The 24,231-nt window shown below is 35.8% G+C and overlaps 1 protein-coding gene and 1 long non-coding RNA gene across 3 annotated transcripts in view; both read right to left on the bottom strand.

Moving 5' to 3' along the window:
* Positions 1-322: 322 nt before the first annotated feature.
* On the bottom strand, positions 323-11,277 carry LOC136855837 (uncharacterized). Its single transcript, XR_010858144.1, has 5 exons — positions 10,934-11,277; positions 7,896-7,979; positions 6,809-7,015; positions 5,517-5,697; positions 323-4,540 (listed from the first exon to the last, which is right to left on the bottom strand). It is a non-coding gene; the product is annotated as an uncharacterized lncRNA (long non-coding RNA).
* Positions 11,278-12,891: 1,614 nt separating this feature from the next.
* Positions 12,892-24,231, bottom strand: part of Rme-8 (receptor mediated endocytosis 8) — a 113,074-nt gene continuing 101,734 nt past the window's right edge. For both annotated transcript variants that reach the window (XM_067133196.1, XM_067133197.1), the window contains 5 exons: positions 23,412-23,694; positions 22,397-22,607; positions 19,714-19,893; positions 17,252-17,539; positions 12,892-17,103 (listed from right to left, as the gene is read on the bottom strand). In XM_067133196.1, coding sequence (XP_066989297.1) covers positions 16,897-17,103; positions 17,252-17,539; positions 19,714-19,893; positions 22,397-22,607; positions 23,412-23,694 — 1,169 coding nt within the window. In that variant the 3' untranslated portion in view covers positions 12,892-16,896. The remainder of the gene's footprint in view (positions 17,104-17,251; positions 17,540-19,713; positions 19,894-22,396; positions 22,608-23,411; positions 23,695-24,231) is intronic.

Below are 24,231 nucleotides of genomic sequence, written 5' to 3'. Positions count from 1 at the left end.
GAAAGTTTCAAGGTGACAGAAAGCTTCCAGTGACCAAACAGTTGTCAAGTACTTTCATAATTAAACTTTCCACTTTGGAGAAAACGAACACTTTAACCCACTTAAATTTTTTCTGGGACTTTTTGGGACTTATATATAGGTCCTCTGGTCTACAGGGCTGAATAAAAGGGTAATTTTTGCCAGCATAATAAGTTTTATGAGGCCAGCCCCTATTTTGGGGGGGACACTAATGTATTGGTAAAAAAATTTTTAAAAATTTTTATTTTGTAATATTTTTATACGTATGTTTTTAACTTGATGGGAAATAAAAGAATGTGTTAAGTTTTATTTTTTTTTTTTTGTTGAAAAATATATTTTCATTTCATATAATACATGATTACAGCTTATGTGAAAAATCATCAATCTGCATGATTACAGCATACAGTAACATCGTAATACATAATTACAGCATAGAAAATACAGTCTACATTACCGTTACAAGCTGCAAGATGTTCATACAGGAAATGTCTTCTCACAAATTACAAAATTTGATGCTGTAAGCTCATTTTCAAACTGTAATTCATTTTCAAACTGTAATTTAGACATAAGATGGTATAATTCACAGTTCCAAGACACCCTTTGTCTTCATAGTGAACTAACCGATCCACAAAAAGAGTGTGTGTCTTGAAACTGAGTATTACTGTATACTATAATAATCCTGAAACTTAATTCTTTGGAAACTGAAAAATTTGACAATTTTGATGCAAAAAACAATTGCAAAATTACTTGGCTACTGAAAAATTTGACAAATTTAATACAAAAAAGCTGTAAAATTATTTGGAAACTGGGCAATTTGACAATTTTATTGCAACAAAGAAAACTAAATTACTCAAAAAAAAAAAAAAAATTACATTTTTTTTATAGAGAATAACCCATTAAATGAATAAACTCAGCAAAGTCAAACATCTTAAAATTATCTTAGCAAAACTGCTTGTCTAAAAAAAAATTCCAGCAAAATTACTCTTCTAAACAACACCATTTTAGTCTAAATTTTTGGTCAAAAACAAGAGCCTTTGTACTGTAGTCTCTTCTATAGAAGTTCCTCACAACCTTAGGCTTCACTGAAATTGTCAATGACCTGAGCAGAAATCGCTCTTAACAACGTTTGATGTAAAATAAGTCTCTATGGGCATTTTTGTTCCACAATTCTAATGTCTACTTCTACTTATAAAGCACTTTACCCATGGTTTTCTTAAATGGCTCTACTACACTAATGACCTGAACACTTTACACTCTTATATACTGAAACCATTTTGAATCTGAATGCCCAAAAATTGAACAACTGAATTGTAGCATCAAATGAATTCTTTGTCAAGATTCTATATAACTGGGAGAATTAGAATTTAAATTTGTCAACAAAACAGCGACATTTTGATGGAAAGTGGACAGTTAAGTTTACATGACTTGACAAACTTGAGAGATTTTCTGAATACCTTAGGCTCAAAGATGTTATTCACGCATTTTGGTAGGCTTGTTGAAAGAGAGAGAGACTGATGTGGCTTTCATGTACATCAATATACTTTCCAGCAAGTACTGTTAAGCGAGATTCTTCATAAAAATGGTATTTTAAAAGTTATGAGCAATTTCTTCTCAATATTTACAAACCAAATAAGGGTATTTGTGCATGTTTTGGCTTTTCACAGATTCTTCACAAAACAAAGAAGCTATCAAGTGGAGTTTATCAATTACCAAAATTTTTTTTTTTGAAATAAAAAAACCTATGCACCAAATAGCAATTCTAGAGGATTTGAATACAAATTATTTTTACTGAAACTTCTACAAGTTCAGTTTGAAGCTTTATAGATTTGTGGGTTTTAAAAAGGCAGAGACAGGGAACCCAATGGCCTGATCTAGCACAGATCAGGGAAACATGAGAACAAAAGGTCAAACAGAACACCAAAAAAATATAACACACCTGTTGCTAATTTTTGCCTGAAAAGCTTACAGTTCTGGGCACTCAGAATAACCCAAGAGTTTTATTGTTCAATGAAGTAAAACTTCATTTTTTTTCTTTATCAAAGACTATATTTGTAGATTCGACTTCTTCAGTAAAGCCAAAATTCAAGTTTTGTTCAACGAAGTAAAAATGATGACTTTTACTCTTCAATGAAGTAAAAAAGAGAGGAAGTCTCTTAAGTCTCAACTCTTCAACGAAGTACAAAAAGATAGTTTTATTCTTCATTGAAATGAAAAAGATAAAGCCAGAAGTTCAAGGCTTGTTCCTCAACAATGTCAAATGGGGCAAAGCAGAGTAGAAAAAACTAAGACTAGCCAGTTACGAAAAGACAAAATTGATCAGGCACAGAGCAAAAAAAACAAAGTGACACATCTTGGGGCCCAGGGGCCTACAGCAAAAAGAGCCTCAAGTTCTATCATCTAAGGACTCTGTAAGGAATACTTCAAAACCCAGAGTCTTGTGAAAGAGGGAAAAAATTGTCAACAAACAAAAATTAGTGCCCTGGGAAGACCTGTATCTTCACGGCAACTTTTTGATCAACTTTCAACTGTGACAACTTGATAAGTCATCATGTAGAAATGCCAAGGAAAAAACAAGGTTTATACTACCTTACATATATATACATCTGCACCTAATGGCAAAACATATAAGAAAAAGATGGAAAACTGACATTAAATGACTTAGTGCCTTGGTTAAAATGTATTTATCTAGAAGGAAAACAAGAGACTGATATTTCAATGTAATACCAAGAATAAAACCCACAAAAAGCAAGTTGTTTGTGGATAGAAAGGTGATTACTATCACTTACAGCACATGCAAACTGTGTGTGGGGGTCTAAATGAAAATGAAAGTAAAATGTAACTTTGACAATAAATAGACTTTATATTTTCAATGGGATCTGAAAACCACCACCAAAGAAAGCATGAGAATTATTTTCAATATATAAAGTTTACCCAGACCACTTGACTCAAAGAAAAAGTAAAATGAAAATAGCAAAAGGGATTAAAAAAAAAAAAAACTATGGTACAGTAAACAGATTACTCAAGCAACTGTATGAGAACAACAATTACTGTTTGCCATTACCATACTTTGTCTCATTAAGAATACCACCACTGTACCAATTTTAACCAAATATGAAATGAAAATATGACGGCCCTTATTTGCACATTTGCATCTCACAACATCAAGCAACTTAAGATGATACAAATGTCTTTCTACAATGACTCCTTTCTCAGTTAGCACCATTTCATTAGGGGGCATAGGCCACAATTAAGAGAGAGGTTTGTGCTTTAAAACAAAAAAATCAACAGACTGGTAGGATGATAGTAAGAGATGCCAATCTTATATTTGTGGGGCAATTTCTCTAAATGAAACCAGCTCTTACAAAAAAAACTGCGACAAAAATGCCAGGTGATGTCAAAACAGATTCAAGTCCAGCCTGTCTTGAGGTTTAAGTGTTATTGTACACAAAACTGGGACAAATATATCATGTAATGTCAAAACATTCAGGTCCAGTCCGTCAGAAGTTCAAGCGTTATTGTACAGAAAGCTAGAACAAATACTATACCATGCAATGTCAAAACAGTTCCCCCCAAAAAAAAGGGGGGGGGACAAATAAAAGCTGGTTACTCAAAGACATTAGGTCATGACAGTTTCAAGTCCAGCCCGTCAGAAGTTCAGTGTTACTGTACAAAAAGATGCAAAAACGAATGTGATATCCTTGGTAACTCACAAGACATTGGCTTCTCTTTCTCCCTCAAATATTATTCATTCACAACAGCTAAATGCACAGATAATATTAAATGACACTTCTAAACACCACATTAATATTTAATCACTTAATATAAATCTCAAACTATCAAATTTGTTACTAAATACTGAATTTCTTGCTTGGGAACTTAGCCAAACCACACATACAAACTACCCTTTAACCAACAGAGTGAGATTTTAGAAACCACAAAGGTACTTTGAGGAAAAAATATCAAAATATCAAGTTTTCAAATCATTTTCATGACTATATGCATTTTTTGTGATAAAACGATTAAAATATTCAGGTATAAGCATTATGGTTTTTTTTTGGTGTTTTGAATGATCAAAATAGGCAGTTATCAGCATTTTTAGGGGAGTTTTAAGTATTTGCAGATTTTAGCTACTCACGGGAGGGTCGACTGTATATCTGTTAATGAGCTGATGAGAATTATAGGTAGACTGTGTACTCTGAAACATAGCTGCATGAAACTTGTCCCAAGCTTTAGTAGCGAAAGGAGATAAGATTATAACCTACGTGTTTAAGTCCATCTCTCTCTCTCTCTCTCCAACATTTCTGTTAATGGGACCATTATTTCAACTTCATCTCTACCATTAACAAATGTCAATATTTTTAAATGACCCTTCAAAAAATAATACATTTGAGCACATTAGAAAAATGCGATCTATAAAAATGTAGTTGCAACTTGTAGCTCAAACTCTACTTTCTTGTAAATTCCAAGTATGAAAATGGTGTCTGACTTGTCTGGTTCATGCTCACAGGTTGTAGACGGTTTCCTGAAGAGATGAGGAAGACATTAATGACATGAGGTGACAGGGAGATATTAAACTTGAGAGGTATTAAGATCTCAGATAGTTATAACCAGGTCCGAAGCATCCAATACCTAAGTCCCTGTTACTAACAGGGTCACAGACTGAACAGTGACTGTCTGTAAACTTTTGTTAAGGTATCTGGATGAAAATCAGTAAATGTTAAAAGTAATTTAAATTAGATTACAATGCAAAAATCACTCTTGAAAAAATAAGGCCAAGTTTCAATCAGCAAAATACAATAAATAGTTCTGTAGCTTAATTATTATCATTACTATTATTGCTACTTTGGCATAGCTGCAACATTTATAAAAGCATTTCAACATTTTCACATAATCTGGCAAAATTTCCTACCACCAACACTGTCCTATCGATCTCCATGCGTCTTCAATGCTCAAGGTACTTTCCCAGTATGCTCAACTTTTCTAAGAAAAAGAGCCATTTACCATTCTTATTAAGCGAATCTGTTAAGCTGCTTATCGGAAACCAAACCATTTTACACAATACATTAGAACTGACTCATAATTACAGGAAAATACTAGAAAATTAAACTGGTTTTCTTTTATAGAACTTCGAAATTTCAAAATGCTGTACCAAGACCTTTTCTCTAAGTTATGTATACCAAAAAGAGGTACTTCCCTAGCTATTTAATTATTGTAAATAAAGTTATTTCATCAAAATTAAATGAACTTAATATATACTAAGACTTTTGCCACTGATATAATTATAATTCAGAAGACAGATCCTTTTTCATATGGAACAAGCCAATAGGACCCAATGACCAAATTCAAGCTTCGAAAGAATATCATGCTTATTTAAAAGGAGTTACACAAGATAATGTGAAATATGAGCTTCCAATTTCACTGTTATCTCACTATCTTCATTCTGTCCTAGGCCAAGGTCCAAAAGTTTAAACTGCATCAAAGTTTCTGTGAAAACATACCTCTCAATCTATAGCTCTGGCTCCAACTGAATGGCAATCTCTATCCTGCCCAAATCGAACTTTTCTTCAAGGATACACATTCTATGTTAGTCAAACTGCTTCATTTGCAGAACCATTGCCAAAACTTCTCTGGGTTGTTTTCTTCAAAAGATGTCATGCATTCCATTCCTGAAGTTGCACGCTGAAATGAAGAAGGAGAAGTTAATTAAATCATGGAGAATCAAGGCCTTTTGGTTACGTGATTACAAAGTAGGGATACAATTAGTTACAACCTAGCCTAAAGTATCCCATACACAGGTTTCTGTTACAAAAAGGGGGACAGATGGGGTCTGTAGGACTTTACAAAAGATATCTTTCCATAATTCCTTTCAATCTTGACAACAGCAACTGTTTTACATTTAAAAAGTTTGGTCTTCATCGTAAATTTTACTACAAACTAACAGAAGCTTTATAACGCAAATAAATTATTATTATTATTATTATTATTCCATCAAGACTTGCTGAGATTAGGAAAAGGTACACCATCTGAAACCAACCTCTTTAAGAGAAAAGCAAATATTAAAATGAAGTACCTGGGACTGGCTATAACCTTGTTAAGAGTTTAAAAATTTTCCAAAATCTGGATAAAATTAAATCAGAGAGAACTTCTGGATTTAATGATGAAAACGAATCATTTATTACTCTATTCATAAAGTGAACAACAAAAAGTTCTCCTTGTGGTCATTTTTCTAACATAATGAATGGCTATTATGGCAAACTGGCCAAAATCAAAATATATTAACTTCATTTAGAACATTCTATCAAAGATTGTTACTAAACTTCCAGAAAAGGAAAATGACTGATTTGCATGTATACTATGAGCGGTATATCAGATATATTTCAGGAGATTAGTTAGTTAGTTAGTTATAATGATTTGTTTAACCAGACCTCTGAACTCAGAAGTGACTATTTAATGAAAATCAAGAACCACAGTATTTTTTGCTGTACAGCCAATAATTTAAGACAAGATTCAAATGGCTGCAGTGATGGAAATTTTCTGAATTCCTGAAGAACACTATAAAAAATGACAACTTTTTAACAACCAAGGAACATGAATTAACGAGTGTGATCTCCAACTGCTTAAACTCAAACACCTGAAATAAATTCCTATTAGGTCCTAGTACCAGCAATTTGAGGCCCTATACCTTTATCTTTAAAATCTCTAAGAAATCTAGTCAATCCTTTGAAAATTAATTTTACAAATAATACAGGTCCTGAGTGAAGACGGTATCACATAGGGAGTTTTCACTTACTTTGTATGCAATTATGAGGACAGAGTCGAGATGTTCCCTGGCATATCTTTATGTTTTCATTACTTTTCCAGCAGTCATAACTTTAGTGAATGTCTTCTCCTGATAATTTTTTCATTAGCCTTCTGCCTACTTCGCAAACCACCAGCGTACAGTACCTCTCTTCGGTGATGTTTTCCCATTTTGCCCACAAAGCTTTGCAATAGAAGCCTGCAAAGGTAAATTCTCTATGAACAGCGTATAACATAAATATGCAATGATATAGCCTAACCCTTCCATTAATGAGCTGATCAAGATATTTGTCCTACCTGAACTCCAACACTGTAGTATAAAATGTGAGACATTTATAACATGGCAGCTACCTTCCTTTCTTTAAATCTTCAACTGAAAACCCTTATGCACAGAATCACAGCTTATAATAAAGGGAAATCAGCCTGCAGAAATGAGAGAACAGAAAATCAAACCATACACCTGAATTCAAGAGACATCAACAGAGAGCAGGAATGAATATTCTCCTCAATCGTTCGGAGACCAGGAGATTCCACAACTCCACTAGGCAAATTATTCCACATTCTAGTTATACTTACCAGATAATGTCACATTTATTGGAAGGTTTAATCAATTTTGTCCTTAATACAATTACTGTACTGTCCTATCCTATGCAAAAACTTGTTACTATGATAGTTAGCTGTGTTGACTTTGAAACAAATTGGATTCTTATTAAATGTACAAAACAGGTTGCAATATTAATGCCTTCCTAATGAATAATTAAGACCCATACATCATAAATTCAACACAAATTTGGATGAATCAAATATTCAGCTCTACACTCTTTTGACAGGAAACCATTTGTCTGAAATACTCAAAATTAAATAAATGGTTTTAGCTTCATCCATGAAAGCTTGGGGGACTCTTGCATACAATCAGGGTTCATTATCTACATAAAGCCTTCGATTTTACTAAGAACTTTACTAGTGAATAAGAATTAATGATATTGGTTTTAACCATTTATATTTTCTGTAATGCTTGATGTAAACTATATGTTTATTTAGCTAAAATTAAGTGGAAAAAAAAAAGATATATCTCTTACCATTTAGCAATAACGCTGCATAATGACATTGTTGTATAAAATTTGAGCTTTCAGCTGCTTTGTCCAAATATGACGCCCAGAAACCTGAAAAACAAGATGTATTATTAGTATAGTGTTAGTTGAATGAAATCCACACCCTAGCAGATGGATTATGGAATGGAATAAGGAATATAAAATTTAAGCATTTAAAGTCACTCCACGATAAAAAGGAAAGAGTAAAAAGGTTTTAAAGGCATAACAGACGGAAAACTTTGCGGCTGCACTATGAAACAGTGTGGAAAATTAAGATGGAAAAGGAGAATATGGGTGCTACTTTGGCCTGTTATCTATGCGTCATGAACCTACTCTGGTAAGTGATCTACACTGTTTATGGCTAGAATATACTTTCACCTTTTTGAGGTGCTAGTGCCAAACATGGTGGAAGCTCCTTGGGATGACGTGAAGATAAGCCAAGTAGCACCAATTAATGATAGGGGTTCCAGCTAGGGGTTGAAGGGGTGCTGCAAAGAACCTAAAGTAATGCCTACAGTGCATTGAGTAAGGAGCAGTGATGCCTCTACCCCACTGCATAGTAGCAGATGGATTACAGCTAGAATAGTATCTGCAGGCTAGAATCTTGACAAATAATGCAGCAAGTCTACACAGTGAACTAATTGACCCTAAGATCATCTCACCTTTCAGGAACATCTTGAAACACCACTGTGCCTAAAACTGTTATCTAGTTAAAGGCTAACTGGACCTTGTCGAAAACTCAACTGAGTTTTAAGCTCTATGAATACAAAATGTACTCTTGCTGCTATTTGTGGAGGAGCCAAATTTGCTCAGCGTACTGTCTAAAATATTTAAGCTTCCAGTTTTTACATGACTACGAAAAACAATGACATCGTAGTTCTAACTTAGAAAGGAGGATAAACTCAGGAAGAAGTGTCATTAAAACATAACTGAGCTACACTAATATACATTATTTCCCCAGATACGATAAGCAGAACACAAGACATTATTTTTCAGCAATTAGTCTCAGCCAACTAGACAGCAACATTCATAAAGAACTAACAACAATTTTAATGCTTAGAACTTGATATAACAGCCCTTGTACAGTGCTACTTCTCAAAATATGTGCCTCCAAGTGCTAATCAACATCCTATTGCCCAACTGTCTATGAGATAACCAAATGTGCAGATGTTAAGTGCAGCTGAGCAATGTACACAGTTAATCTACAGTAGCACCTTGCATCAACAGTCACTCTGGGAGCCAGGCTTTCTGATAAGTGACACTGACCCTATACTCTAACCTGCACTTGAACATTTTCTAGATACCTTACACTTAACAGCAATACCATATTGTTCCTGACCTAACTAACCTGTATGTTACACTTTTTTTCAATTTAAGAGACTTGTTTAAATATGCACCATATCTAAGATGGTGGCATAGTAAAAAATAATGATAATGTAGCTGACTAGTATAGAAGTTTATTGAGTTGATGTGTTACTGAATGTTGCTGTATCAAGTGTGTACTGTTAAATATGACACTTCTGGAAAGCACAGCAGGCTTCAGTACTGTACAGTAAACCTAATAAACCTAACTATTTTCTTCTTGAGTTCCATACTTGTATATACAAACTACTGTACATGAAAAACAAAAAACCATAGCCTTTAATGTAAATAAACTTCTGCCTGCATTTTTACTAAATAAAGTACATAATTTTGCACTTATACTAGCATTTTAGTTATTGGAATAGGAATACGTGATTTAGGCGTAAAGCCAAGCACTGGGGCCCATAGGGTAATTCAGCGCTACGATGGGACTGAATGAAAACGGAAAATGATAAAAATAACGAGTTTATAAGGCATTCTAAAGGTCATTGTTAAAAAAGGTAACATTGAAGAGATTTAATTTCTAATGGAATTAAAACTGCCATAAATAAGGTAAAAAAAAAACATACCTACTCATTATTTATCGATGGGTTAACGAATTTATTTCAAGATTATCAACCCACATAATAAAAAAGTTCAAAATTATTCATAACCTTGCCAATTTCAATGGCTGACTCCAGTCCTATCACGAAGGCTGGATACAAATATTACTATTTAAGTAAGTCTTAAACTGCAAGGACTGGTCGACTGACTTATGGTCACTAAAAGAAACTTTGAAACTGCAGGGAAATTATGCTTCACAATTCCTCTGAGGAAATGAAAACCACTCACTGTAGTTAGTTATATTGTGACCAAAACTGAATCACTATTTTCCTATTTAGCTCTGAGCTAAAGCAATCATTAATGCTGTATCCTTCTATACAAAAAACACATTTACCTTAGCATTTTCAATAACCATAATAATGCCCAATGAAACTAGCCCATTATGTTAACTTCTGACACTAGGCTAAATAGCCTACAACCTTGTCTAATAACCTAGAATTTTTTTCTAATGAAGACTTTAACAGCCAATTGTTAGTTAAAATGGCAAAACTTATCTTATTAAACCTTAAGGTATTTCAAAAAATTTTATAAGTTGCCAATAAGACTCCAGCCAGCCATTTTGGCATGAAAACCATTCTGGGTTTTTCATGCAAAAATGGCTAGGAAATGAAGGGCACAAAGAGTTTAAAGACACCAAGTTAATTCTAAGCCGGCTGTCCGCAGTTGGCAAATGGCTCCCTCTCATTTTTCCCCTCCAGAGGGCGTCTCCCCAACGTAAACATGTCCATTTCTGTGTTCACCCCCACCCAAAACCCCGAATTCCCAGTCCCCCTTTACTGTTGAGTAGAGTTCGGGGGCAAATAACAGTTGGCCGACGATAAAACTCACCGCCAGTATCAGGAGCCCTAAAAGTGTACAAAAAACCAGTTTCCAAGGTAAAAACAGGCGTGGTGCTAGTACTTAGAATTACCTTGAGTTGAGTCCTAAATATACCACTAAGTCACTCAACTCATCAATTAAAGCCAATTATATATTTAAATGTAGACATCCGCCATTTGTCCGTAACCGCGAACCCAAAAACCTAATAACATTAAAATGGCACCTGGGCGTTAATTACATACCACTGGCGTTACGAGATAAATACCGGTGTAATTAGAATCAAATTATACCATCGAGTCTCTTTATAATGGTATTTAACGCCGGTTTTACGCTTAAATATGCCGGAGGTAGAGCCGGCTACATGGCAGACTGGGCATGGCTTCCTCATCTCTTCAAACTTGGCGCTTTTGGTACCCATATTGCTTAAAACCGGCATTTCAATACCATTTTCTGCGTATTTATTTAATCCTGCCATGTTTATAGTCATTTAACTGTCGCTGTATCTCACGTTCGCAACGAAATAACGGTAAGCACAGTTAATTACGCCTTCACACAACAAGATCAAAACAAAGAATGACATGACACTGACAGTGGGAACATGGTTGCTAGGCAACGTGAGAAGACGCGGGGAGAACACTTTTGGTAAGTATGGAAAATAAAAAGGGAAATCACAAGATAATTAAGACTTCTAGCTTAATAAATTGTAATGAATACTTAATAATAAAATTAATTATAATTATAATAATAAAATTTATTTGACAGTACGCGCGCCCCATCACGCTACAATAATCCATAGCTTTAGAAAGATGGCCCCCCTATGTTAGCGTTCTACTAGTTTTCGTACAAAGGTAGAGAAAATCAAAAGAAAATACGAAGATAATGAAGAAATTGCGATCTATTTTGCTAATCATTTGTTAAGATTAACTAATAAACATCCAGAAATTGAAGGTATTTAAACTTACAAGCGCGCAAACAAGCTAAAGCCGCTCGAAAACGTTAGAAAGCTACCACCCATTTTGATGTGAGACCACTTTCTGGCTTTCGAGTTAGAAATATTGACGATAAATAGCAGTAATATAAATTTTATTGTCAATTAATGACTAATAAGCTTCACAGGTTAAAAAAATAAAGGCATAAACATTCTATACTTTTTTTAGCCAAAGATTAAGCGTTCTTCTTCTTCTTCTTGCCTTCAGTAGTTTGGTTCCTCTTCAATGGCGTTTCGTTATGCGTCCCTCACTGAGCTTGCGCTCTCTCTTTCACTCTTTTTCCTTCTCTCTTTGAGCTCCCTCCCTCCCTCTTTGCTTCTCCTCCTCCTCCTCTTTCTTTTATTCCTCCCTCCCCTTCTCCACTCACACCAACTCTCTCTATATATATGCAAATGAGCATCTTTTCGAAACGCTTTGAAAGACTTCTTTGAAAGACTTCTTTCATCCCTATTTATTGTCTGAGAAAACCCCTTTGTAATTCTCACTCAGCTAGAGTGAGAGAAAACCTTCCACTAGAAGATGGTCATTTGCTTGCAGAGAGAGAGAGAGAGAGAGAGAGAGAGAGAGAGAGAGAGAGAGAGAGAGAGAGAGAGAGAGAGAGAGAGAGAGAGAGAGAGAGAGAGTTGGTTCAGATTTAGTGGACATTTCCCATGTAAATTAACAAAGGTTTGTATTTGTGCAGAAACAAATAGCAAATTTTAAAGTGATTTGTTTTTCCTAACATACAAACCTGAAGTTCTTGACTTTAGCAGCCCACCTCAGCCACCCCTCACTTTGATACCTGGGCCAGAAGAAAAAGTGGAGTGCAGATCAATAGGTGGGAAGGCTTCCCCAAGCCTGTCAGTAGTTTACTACTTTCTCTGCAAGTTCGAATGACCGTTCCAGCTCGCACTGGTAAACCAAACCCCTACGTAAGGAACTTCATATTTGTACGTTACGAAAAATATCAATTACCTTTAAAATCTGCTATATTTGACCTGTTACACACAAGGAGCTAGATGACTGGGGGATGATAAATATAGTGCGTCACCGGGTCACGGCCGGAGATCAGTTTCAGCCCCAAGCCGTAAGTTGGTTTTTCGCTGTTGTTGATGATTTAACTTGATGCTGCATGAAGTTACAGCGCTGTAAGAGCCGTTAGAGCCGTCAACAACGCTTGCAGCAATCCTTTCTCTTATAAGTGTATCAGGAACAACACAATATATACTGTATATACTGCAACAACTTTATTAATATAATACACTTCGTTATAAAAATTGATTACATTATATACATTTATCCTACAACCATTGTTCCCTACATCACAGGTCTGCTTGTAATTTGTTTCAACAGATCTTGGCTGTCTCATTCACATCCAATCAAACACTAATATGACGGAATAATTATCATTAATGTCTCACTGTCAAAAGCCCGGGGCAAATCAGTAGTACTGGATTCTTCAAAAGAGGCCACAATAAAAATAGAATATCTTGAATGAACAAAAGAAATTGCATCACAAAAGCCAAAAAGTGTACTCGGGTCTACCAATAATACAACAGTAAAAGGGGCACAGACATTGTTGTCAAACTAAAAAAATGAATAATGCTTTATTACATTACTATTCATGTTATGTGGTATACAACTCCATAATCATTCACAGCTTTTTACCCACTTTACGTAACGTGATGAAGTCATCTTTACCTTGTACTTAAGAGCTCTTATATCCTACTCTATATTTTTATTCCTAATAAAACACAACTAAATTATTATATGTTTATATTGCCAAAACTTGGCTACTTGCAAAAATACCATATTTAAATAACAAAAAGTTCTGAGAATGAAGTAGGTGCATTAACTTTCCTGTTACGTAATTGCCACACACTTAAGATACTGTTTCTCACAATATGTAGCTAAAATTAAACTTTTTTTAAAATAGGATTTTTGTGTTAGATGTCAATCCATTCTAAAAAATAAGTACTTGACACAGAAACACCACTTATAACAGACAAAATCATGTACCATTTTATCCAAACAAAAAAAACCAGTTGTCATCTTTGGCGTTGCGATAAGTCTGACTTACGTCCAGGAATGAACATATGGAGGAAGCAACTTAGAAAGTTAACACATGCATATATTGCCTACTGAGATATGAGCTCTAGTGAAGCTGTTATACCAATTTAACCGAAGAAAATCATCATGCAAAGGAAGAACTTGCTCAAAATCTGAGGTGCAATGGGGGACTATTACCACGTGCAAAAATACCATTTCAGGATGCTAAGCCCAAAGATACAGATTTGGAGACACTGAGAGATGACACGGCTGTGATTACTCAGTGTTAATGGAGTCTCTTTATGCAAAGCCACGACACTCAGCCACCATAGGGACAAGAACTCGTAGGCAAATATGTCCACTGCGTGATCACCCATGTGAGCGCTGGGGGTAAAAAGAGTTCTTAAGCAACTAGACTAGGGAACCCCAAAAAAGAGTTTCTCTTAGTGAGCATGTAGTGTTTTCCTAGGCATCTATACATGCAAGTTAAAGCTGTAAGGGCCTAGAAATAATAAGTAGGTTCATTCCAGCTGATGGAGTGGGGAGATGATGTTATAAGTATTGAGGCTGATGTAAAATGTCGATCCGAGACAAGAACTTGCCTGGTGTAACCTCCTGTAACAAAAGCAACTAATTTTGGAGAGGCTTCGAGATTGAAAATCTTCCCATCAGCTCACCAACAAGGATCAGTGATCTCAGTCAAAACAGACTGACAATGTTAACAGAACAGGAATCAAGTTTTGTGTGACTAACCATACTGAACCACCATAAAAATTCTCAAAGGATCTGAGACTAGAGGAAAACAGATAGGCTACCCAACTAAAACGTCAAGTCGAGAAACGACCCAATGAAAAGAGCCAAACAGTACGGAAGAACCCAAAATGAAAAGCAGCAACCAGAAGATAGGAATGCATGTAGCAAACTTTCAATGAAAATGTTTTCCCTATAACTGTACTCGTAAGCATGACAGGGTACTTATCATACCAGGGGGTAAGATTTGCTTACAAAATAGGGGGGCAAAACAGCCCAGCACCAGCAGAGAAGTTGAAATACTGTTAAAAGAATGGGGAGGATGGACCAATAAAAAAAACCTCGTTCAAGGAATCTTATGAAAAAGAAAGGATACTATCCCACAGTTACTCCAGATGATACAAAGAGTGAGGTTAGATTTATCAACTGTACCGAAGATGAAAATCCAAGGGTAAAGAGGTACTTATTGTTGTCTGAATTACATGGTATATTATTTTGTATATCTTTATTAGGACATTTCTGATTTAAAATAAATACCCTTCAGAAATGATTAATCTCTTCTAAGAATCACCTTTAAAATGGAGTACGTAGTATTATACCTACAAGTGAGGCGCCCAATACATGATAATGTGTCAGATCTGTGGAGAACAGGTGAAGAGAATTAGGCTGCATCCACACAATCAAACTTTGTTTGGTATGACATCAGAAGCGGAGAAACAGTACAGCAGGCAAAGTCAGAACAGGCAGACTTTGCCCGCTGTTTCTCTGCTTCTGACGTCACATCGAACAAAGTTCGATCGTGTGGACGCAGCTTAAGAAAACTTTACTATAAATTCATGTATAAAATAATAACCGACTCATCTTTCACAATGACTTCATGTTTAAATAAGAAATTCTGCTATTTACTGTGAACAGTAGATGAACCTGACTATGCAAAAGTTGTTTGGCAATCAGTAATAAAATGCTTCAAGTGACAGACACTAAGTTTACAATAAAGAACATTATAACAGAAAGCTAAACATGCAAAATTGGTCAGCAAGAGTACTGTATTGTACTTTGTATTAATTTGATGATACATAGTCATAAAGAAAATTTGAGATCCTTACAAATAGTTAATTTTATATTTACAAATACAGATCATGAACAAAGTTTCTTGGTTTCTTTTTTACAATCAACTCACATATGTAATATTCAAAGGAATAAAAATACTTCTATTTTTTAAATTACATCGTGTAAACCAAGTCAAGATACTCACACGGTTCTCTTCCCATACTGAGTCGCTTCAAGCTAAAAATACAAAAAAATACAAAAAAGATAAAAGATAAGATAACTTCATTTGACCAAAATAATTACATTTAACGAAAATAAACCTGCAAATCAAGAACATTTGTAGCCAAAAACATAATGGCTAAATGCATGGTACACAATACAGTTTCAAGATGGTGGCGTTTCATGCACCAGAGATCCATTCTTGACTCTGGAAATCAGTACAAATGCTTATCTTCCCAAAGATTTGGCAAGCACTGCATTAAAGAGATCTCTATTCATCTCATATATTCAATGTATCTCATCCTTCTTTGCATAGTAACCTGGACCATATTTTCTTTCGATATTTCTAAATAATAAATAATGTTTTGTGGGTTACTTCACTGTATGCACGAGGACAAAAGGACTGAAAAGTGCCGACATTACCTTTTGCAAAGCAAAACTGAAATCAAGACGTAAAAATAAAATGTTTGCTTCAGCCTTCGTACGAAATACGATCAATATTCAATCTCATCTCAAATGCTAGTTCTAGTTTACACAACTGCCCGACAAATTTTAAGCTTGCAGTAAACAAATAATAACTTCAATCCACCAGGATTTTTTTTCTAGTATTCTACATAATTGAACTTGAGCATTAGTGCAGCTGCTCATTGAGCAAAGTTCTTCTTGAATGTACTTTTAGAAACTTAGCATTTCAACTCTCAAATTTAATGTAAGCACTGGAATGGAAAAATGGGTTGACTGGCCAACCTGACGATCTCCTTTGACTGTACACTGAAGACCTTCGTGCAGGTGTAACAATAAATGATGACAAACATCTACCGCATCAGTGAAACTACAGTTGGTGCAATACTTATCCAAGTCACGTAAGAGAAAACGTCACCTAAACAAGGAAGGGGATACAATGGTGAGTGTACAGTAAATGAAAATGTTTTGTCTGCTATTCTCCACTGGGAAAAAAAATTCCAGTTTTATCTAACAAACTGTCTAGAAATGGGTGCGCCAGTCTTTTGCTGAATGAGATTTTTCCAAAATAAGCAAGCACACACACACGGGTAGTAAGTTGTTAACTAAAAAGTGAGAGATTTTCAGTACAATTTGTTGCTTTTCACTGTCGAGATCACTTGAACTGAATCCTGTTAAACCTATACGCAACTAGAGTTAACATCGCTTTACGGCAACTCTGGCTGATGTCTCGTATCGCTGACGGCTGGCGGTACAGAGGGCATGACGCGCGTTGACCCCTGAGTTAGGTAACCAGAAACCCCTGGAACTGTTCCTGTCAAGCAGTGTAGAGCAGGAGAGGTGTCCAAAAACAGATCGTGCTTTTGATCACGATACTGTGCCCACACGGTTGACTTTTCGAGTAGCTCCACAACCTTGAAAGCAAAAGGAGGTTAATTTAAGAGTTCCTAAAACACAAAAGGAGGTTAATTCAGAGTCAGAATTATGAGACAGAAACATCAAAATTTGTCATTTTACATTAAAAAAAATCTGGAGACATTGATAACGAACTGAATTCTATACCTCGTCAGAATGCTGTGGGGACGATGCCATACTCTTCAAACAAGCAACAATCTGAGCTTTGGTGGATGATGGATTAGGGACTTGTAGTTTTGCATCCAATAAGGACAGTAGAAAAGGGATTACATTAGCACGAAGCCCTTGTTCAACAAGAGCTGGCCCAGAGACTCCACCTTCCGAAAACAGATTATGCAGCGCCTCACAGGACACCCCAACTACATCTGGACGTAATCTCATTGCTGATACAAGGCCTGATATTACTTCAGTTCCTTCCAATATATTACTGCATACCTAAAACAGAAGCAAATAAGAATATATAAGTTCAATAATCAAACAAACATCTCGGCAAAACATATTTAAGATGATCATACTCTTTGAGAAATCAATCACTGAACACATGAACTGCAAATTCTGGAATCATTAAAACATACAAAAAATGCACTAATTAATACATAGTGCTTCTGTAATTCTTACAATACCCTCTATCATCTTCTTAAGTTTTTAATGTTCAAAATTTGATCTTGGGTAATGCAAAGCTCTAGATCCCAATGCCTTTAAAAAAACATATGCAAGTTCTTCACTTTATCTAAACAAAACTGGTTCTCACCCAATCCTGGTGAACATTTTCCCCATTCACATCTTACATACTCTGGTCAATGACTCAATTTGGCCATCATCAAAGTACTTTACATCCTCAAAAGTAATCCAATCAACTAAAGGTGCCCTTCAACTTTCCAGTTACCCTCCTTAAATCTTCATCAGTGACATTACAAGAATGATCAAATTTACTTACCTTTAAAATTCTAATCTACCTCTCATTTATTCAATCAATTTAATAATTTTTCCATGTAACATCACCATTACAAACATACAAATTCACAAGACAACTCAGTCCTATGCCATGGATATGATAATCAAAATTGCCTTGCTAGGTGTTCCACAATCTGTTCTGTCTTATCTAAGTGCTATAGCTGCCAAAATTACCACCTGGGCCAGTCCCAAAGAATGCAGTCCTACGCCAAAAATTCAAGTCTTACCAACATACTAATCACCTCAAGATATGAATCTGGCATCTGTATCTTATATCTAAGAATTAGGATCATGTGAACTGAGGCTACCTTTAATGTCTATGAGGAAACTATTGCTGCAGGAGTGAAAAACATCCTTGCAGCTGCAATAAGAGGCGGGTGGCTGGTTGGACATAAAATGTACGAAAGCCCTCAAAGTAACAGACTTCTGTATTTAGCTACATTAAGCTGGCATCTTACTAGGCAACATTTTTAGATACAGGCAGTCCCCGGGTTACGGCGTTCTGGCTTTATGGCGCTTGGCTCAGAACGCCGTTAACCTGATTTTATGGTGTTGTAAGTGGTTTTACGATGCCGTAACCTGGTTTTACAGAGCTTATGGTGCTGTTGCATTCATTCCTATTATTATTGTCAAGTTCCAATTTACAGCGTTTTTCGGGTTACAGTGCGCCGCTGGGAATGTAACCTGTGCCATAAACCGGGGTCTGTCTATGACAAATTTTGCAAATAAATCTTTTCTTGAATTCACTGACAAGTGTGTAGTACAATTTAGTTTTTGTTACAAATCATGTGGAACGGCTGTTAACTGAGACATCCTGAATGGCACAGCACAGGCTGAACTATGGGGTTTGCGTTACTTACCAGATTTCGTTACAGATCAAAGTCACACTTCTGAAGCATCCATTAAGCTGGTAAGATAACATAAACCAAAATAGAGGGTGCTTCTAAACATGAAACAAATGGCAAAATATCATGAACACAATGGACCCCCAGGATTCGTGGGGATAGGGGCCATAAAACCCCCGTGAATCGCTAAAATCCATGAATACTTGACACCCCTCTAAAAATGCTTATACTGCTTTTTTTAATAGTTCAAATACCAATGACCCTTTCTAAAAATGCTTATAACTGCCATGTTTTAATAGTTCAAACACCAAAGCCCCCTCTAAAAATGCTTATAGCTGTCCTATTTTAATAGTTCAAACACCAAAGACATCCCCCGCTCTTAAAATGCTTATAACTGCCATATTTTAATACTGTAGCTCTAACACCAAAGACCCTCTCTAAAAATGCTAAAAACTCTTGTAACTGACTATTTTAATAATTTTATCATAAAAAATGCATTCAGTCACGAAAATGATATGAAAATCCAGTAATTAGTGAATATTTCTCTATGAAAAATTCCATGAACAGGTGAATTTTCCGCAAATAATGTGGATGTATGTTCCACAGAAAAATCCGCAAAATGGGTAAAGCCGCGAATCCAGAACCATGAATAGGCAGGGGTCCATTGTATTGTTCAATGCTACTAGGTGTTGTCAAGCAAATTATTTCTGGATATAAATTCTGACACTAGGTGTTTTAACCGCCAGTAGTTAAAACGTCATAAATGTCACCAAAGAATAAACAAAAATTTAAAAGCCACAGACGACCAACCTGATTAAATGTAAACTGGTGTGTCGTTAAAGCAGCTGCTCTAGCTACAGGAAGGCATTTAGACGAAAGATGTGACACTATTCGTGGAATGTGACCAAGTTGAGGTAAATATTCTAAGAGGTTGCGCTGGGCCGACAGTACCATAACAACACTATTAAGCACCAGTTCTAAAGTGTCATCCTGAGAGAGAGAAATCATTGGTTAATCAAGTAACTACTGTAAATGGAGAAAAGGGAATCCAACCTTTTATATAATAAAAGTACTGATGCTCCTCTACTTACGAACTTTCAGAGATACTACTGTAACAACCATGATTGTAAATTAAAACTGTACTTTATTGTATCATTATCACAATTTGCTTAATGTATTTAGGTTTAAATATCATTCGTATTAACAAAACACTCTATAAAATACAGTACATTACTAGTATTGTGTTTTAGTATGAAAATACATAAATAGTACTATATGTATTGACTGTATATATCAAGTTGAACTTATGAACAAATCAAGATACGAACAGCCATTCAGAACGTAACTCGTTCATAAGTAGAGGAGTGTCTGCGTATATATGTGGCCCTACCATACAACGAAATAATCCACAATATAACAAAAAACTTTACCCTCATGAAAATTATAGACACATGGACATATGAGATAATAAATACGGAATAAAAATGCAGACATCTTTTACATCAATGTCAATGCAGCTGATTTCAGTAGTCCACAAATTCTGTTGTCTAAGCAAATGAATTTTGAACAGTTCTTCGAAAACCTCTTTTCAAGAAACTAACATAGCTTGCAGTGGGTATTCATAGTAGCATTTGACTTCTAAATATGAAATCTATAAAAGTACACATCAATACAAGCAGTTTATAATGCCATTTAACTAAGCCAAAAGCCCTATATTACTTCATATATTTGACTACAACTTGAGTAGTCTATTATATTTCAAAGATTTGTACAGTCCCAGCAATTTGACTGTGCACCATGGGTGCAATTGCAGGCCCAACACTGAACCAAGAAAAAAATTGATAAAAGAAGCATTAGTGCTAGAACAACGAATTTCTTTTATGGAGCACTCACTTGTTAATGCACCAATACTTGGAATGTCCTTCATGATTCTTCTTATGCAATTTGATACACTTTGGGGCCAATTCTATCCATTTTTACGAATCAACCCTTTAATCAAGGGATTGGAATTTTTCCCTTGCCATACTTTAGAAGGGTTGCCATCACTCACGTGACACTGATTGCCAGTAAGCAACATTCTTTGCCCCTCATATAAACCCCATTCTATATGAACTTAACATCAGAAACCCTTTTCTTTATCTGGGTTTCAGTTAAACCCAGCTTCTTTTTTGAAGATATTTTCTTACACCTAGGCATCCCGCTCAAGTACCAGATGGCAGAGATCAGGATTTTCCTCCCTAAGCTGCCTGACACTAATGGTCAAACTTGCTTCAACCTCTACACTAAGTTGAGGTTCCCAGAGGTTACCAGGACTTGTCTCCCACACCTTACTTGTGTGTTGGCACCTATCTTTCTCCCCCTCCCTCAATGTACTTCTTGACAAGGTTCTGTATTGTCCGAGGCTTCACACTGGTCTGTTGACTAATTTCAAAAAATTTGTAGCACTCAATAACACATACACTATGTCATCACGTGATGTGTAAGGCCTTGATATGTTGCACTGATCAGGTTCAAACAGGCAAAATTTCAGAGACAAGGTCATTTATGCACTCAGCTTGAACGCTAATCGATTTTCCGCCTTGATCACCCCCACCCAACCACCCACCGTACCTATATTTCCCCTGCTGGGTGGAGAATGAAGTTTAGTTGTCAGTTAGTAAATTTCTCCAGTCGAATTTTTTGTGTGGATTTTTGAAGCATTCCAATACATGAATATAAACGTAGGTTCCAACAGGCAAAACCTAGCAGAGTCAAGGTCGTCCATGCACTCTGCTTGGACTCTGATAATTTTCCCACTTTTAATTCCCCTTCCCCCCCTTCCTTGTCCGTACATGTCCTCTACCGAGTGGGAGAATAAGGCTCAGTTGCCAGTTAGTTCATATCTCCCTGATGATTTTTTCCCCATGGATTTTCAAAGCAATGAGATGCACGAAATATAGATGTAGGATAGCCTTGGTCCTGGGCTCTGCTGAAAATGAATAGAATCAGTCCCAAAGCATGTCAAAGTGTGAAAGAAGAGCTAGAACAACATACTAGGTATTAGTTCACTAACAGGTGAGGGTTCCACATAAATTTCACTGTTCTACTACTAATACTTTTGCAATTTTTTTTTTCATGGTCCGATGTTGGACTTGCTGTTGCACCCACAGTGCAAAGCATAAATGCAGGTACTGTAATGTCCACACTATATAAGGTCTAACAGAGAATATGAAGGATAGGGTCACTGCAACACATCTTCATAATATTATTTGTTATGGAAAGTAAAGTAGCCAGAATGAATGAACTGCTGTATCAGTATCACAAAATTTTATACTTATTCGCTTTGAAGAACACAGAACATTATGCAGACTCACTAATAAATCTCTCTATATATTCTCCATTCTCTTCATGGGATGAAACAACTCTATAGCAAATGAAGTTCATCTCTTTGGTTCTTGAAGGTAAATGGAAATTTTTAAAAGAACAATCCACTGCTATTGAATAGTCTACTTACTTCACCACCCCCTTTTGCAAACAGATCTAGAAGAGCATCTAGCAGGTCAGAAACGAACTGCTTGGGTTTGCGCAAAACCCACGTGGGACTGGATACCAACAGTCGAAGGTACACTCCCCCAACAACAACTTCTCCAGAGGTCGAAGACAAAGTGATGTCCTCAGGGAATTTCCAGACAGCATTGGGATCTTCGCGCTGTTGCTGGTGAATCCTAAAAGAGAAAATCATGACCATGTTGATATAAAATATAAAATACATCTGAGAGCCATTTGCAAGTTTATGCATCCAATCACAATTCATTACAATAGCCAATAACTGCATGCACTTAGGTTTAAAACAGTGCATAACTTGATGTCAGTCAGAAAATGGAAACTGTTACTAGTGTACGTCTCTCTCTTTGGTAGGATGAACTCCATTTTCAAACACTACTTTTTATTTGTTTTAATTTATCACTTTCAGGTTCTTAATTACATATATTTTGTCATTTATTTATAATACTTATACCTATATGTGATATTACTAGTAAGAATGGAACTTGCATGATATACAAAATTTTTATTTCATTTATTGCCCCTGGCAATTAAGATATACATAATAAGAATAAACAAGTACAAAATATTCCCAGGAAACTTTGGCACAATCTAGTTTTCTGTACAGCCACTACAGCGTATAATCAAGACCACCAAAAATAGATCTATCTTTCGGTGGTCTCAGTATAATGCTGTACAAGCCGCAGTCCATGAAACTTTAACCATGGCCCGGTTGTGGCCTGGCCTATATCGTTGCTAGATGTATGATAATGGCTAACTTTAACCTTAAATAAAATAAAAACTACTGAGGCTAGAGGGCTGCGATTTGGTATGTTTGATGATTGGAGGATGGATGATCAACATACCAATCTGCAGCCCTCTAGCCTCAGTAGTTTATAAGATCTGAGGGCGGACAGAAAAAGTGCGGAAGGGCAGACAAAGCTGGCACAACAGTTTTCTTTTACAGAAACTAAAAGACAACTTACTCTTCAACTAATCTCTCAACAGTTGCAGAAACCTTTTGTCTTGACTCATCTGTCCATATCAACTCAGGGTTTTCATGCTGTGCTTCGTACATGTGAACAGCTGTGGATGGGGAATCTCTCATCTGGTCTACCAGGGCACCAGGGAGAATCTTGTTCAAGATGAGCCGGACTTTGGGACCAACTAGTTTGTCGCACGTCATCTTGCCCATCAGTTCCGAGGTCTTTTCTCGAACGTCACCATCATCAGAGGAACAGAATATGTTGAGAAGATACATAACAGCACCTACAGATAGAGGGAAAACACTTTTACAGTTATGGAATTAAGTATAACAGCAAAATATTTATGCATATATTACAAAGAACAATGATACAAATAAGAATTTCTTTTGGGTACCATAATCTAACGCTTGGTACACTACCTGAAATGCTTAGATGATACATAGGTGACTAATATGCAAAATAATAAATCTAAAAAAAAACTACATCATCTACATTATTCCACATATTGCTGCAAAAACCTCAAAAATAAAAAACTTTAAAAACCTTTGCTGTACATATTCTGCTGATGGTGTGTGATGGATGAGCTTTTAGTATTAAAAAATCTTTTATTCATCTGAGTTACTTATTAAACCATTCAGGATAACAGTGTCTTGGAAAAACTATTGTTAATGTGCATAACAACTGAAGGTTAGTTAGTTAGTTATAAATGATTTGTTTAACCAGACCTCTGAACTCTATTAGGGTTCTTCTCGGGCTGGGGGACTGAAGGTTAGACTGATGTAGAATGTGACAAGAGAAAACCAATGATGTTCCTAATAAT

The sequence above is a fragment of the Macrobrachium rosenbergii genome, chromosome 33, assembly GCF_040412425.1.
Source record: "Macrobrachium rosenbergii isolate ZJJX-2024 chromosome 33, ASM4041242v1, whole genome shotgun sequence".
Lineage (NCBI taxonomy): Eukaryota > Metazoa > Arthropoda > Malacostraca > Decapoda > Palaemonidae > Macrobrachium > Macrobrachium rosenbergii.
The sequence above is the reverse complement of the archived record's forward strand: the minus strand, read 5'-3'. Positions and strand labels throughout refer to the sequence as shown.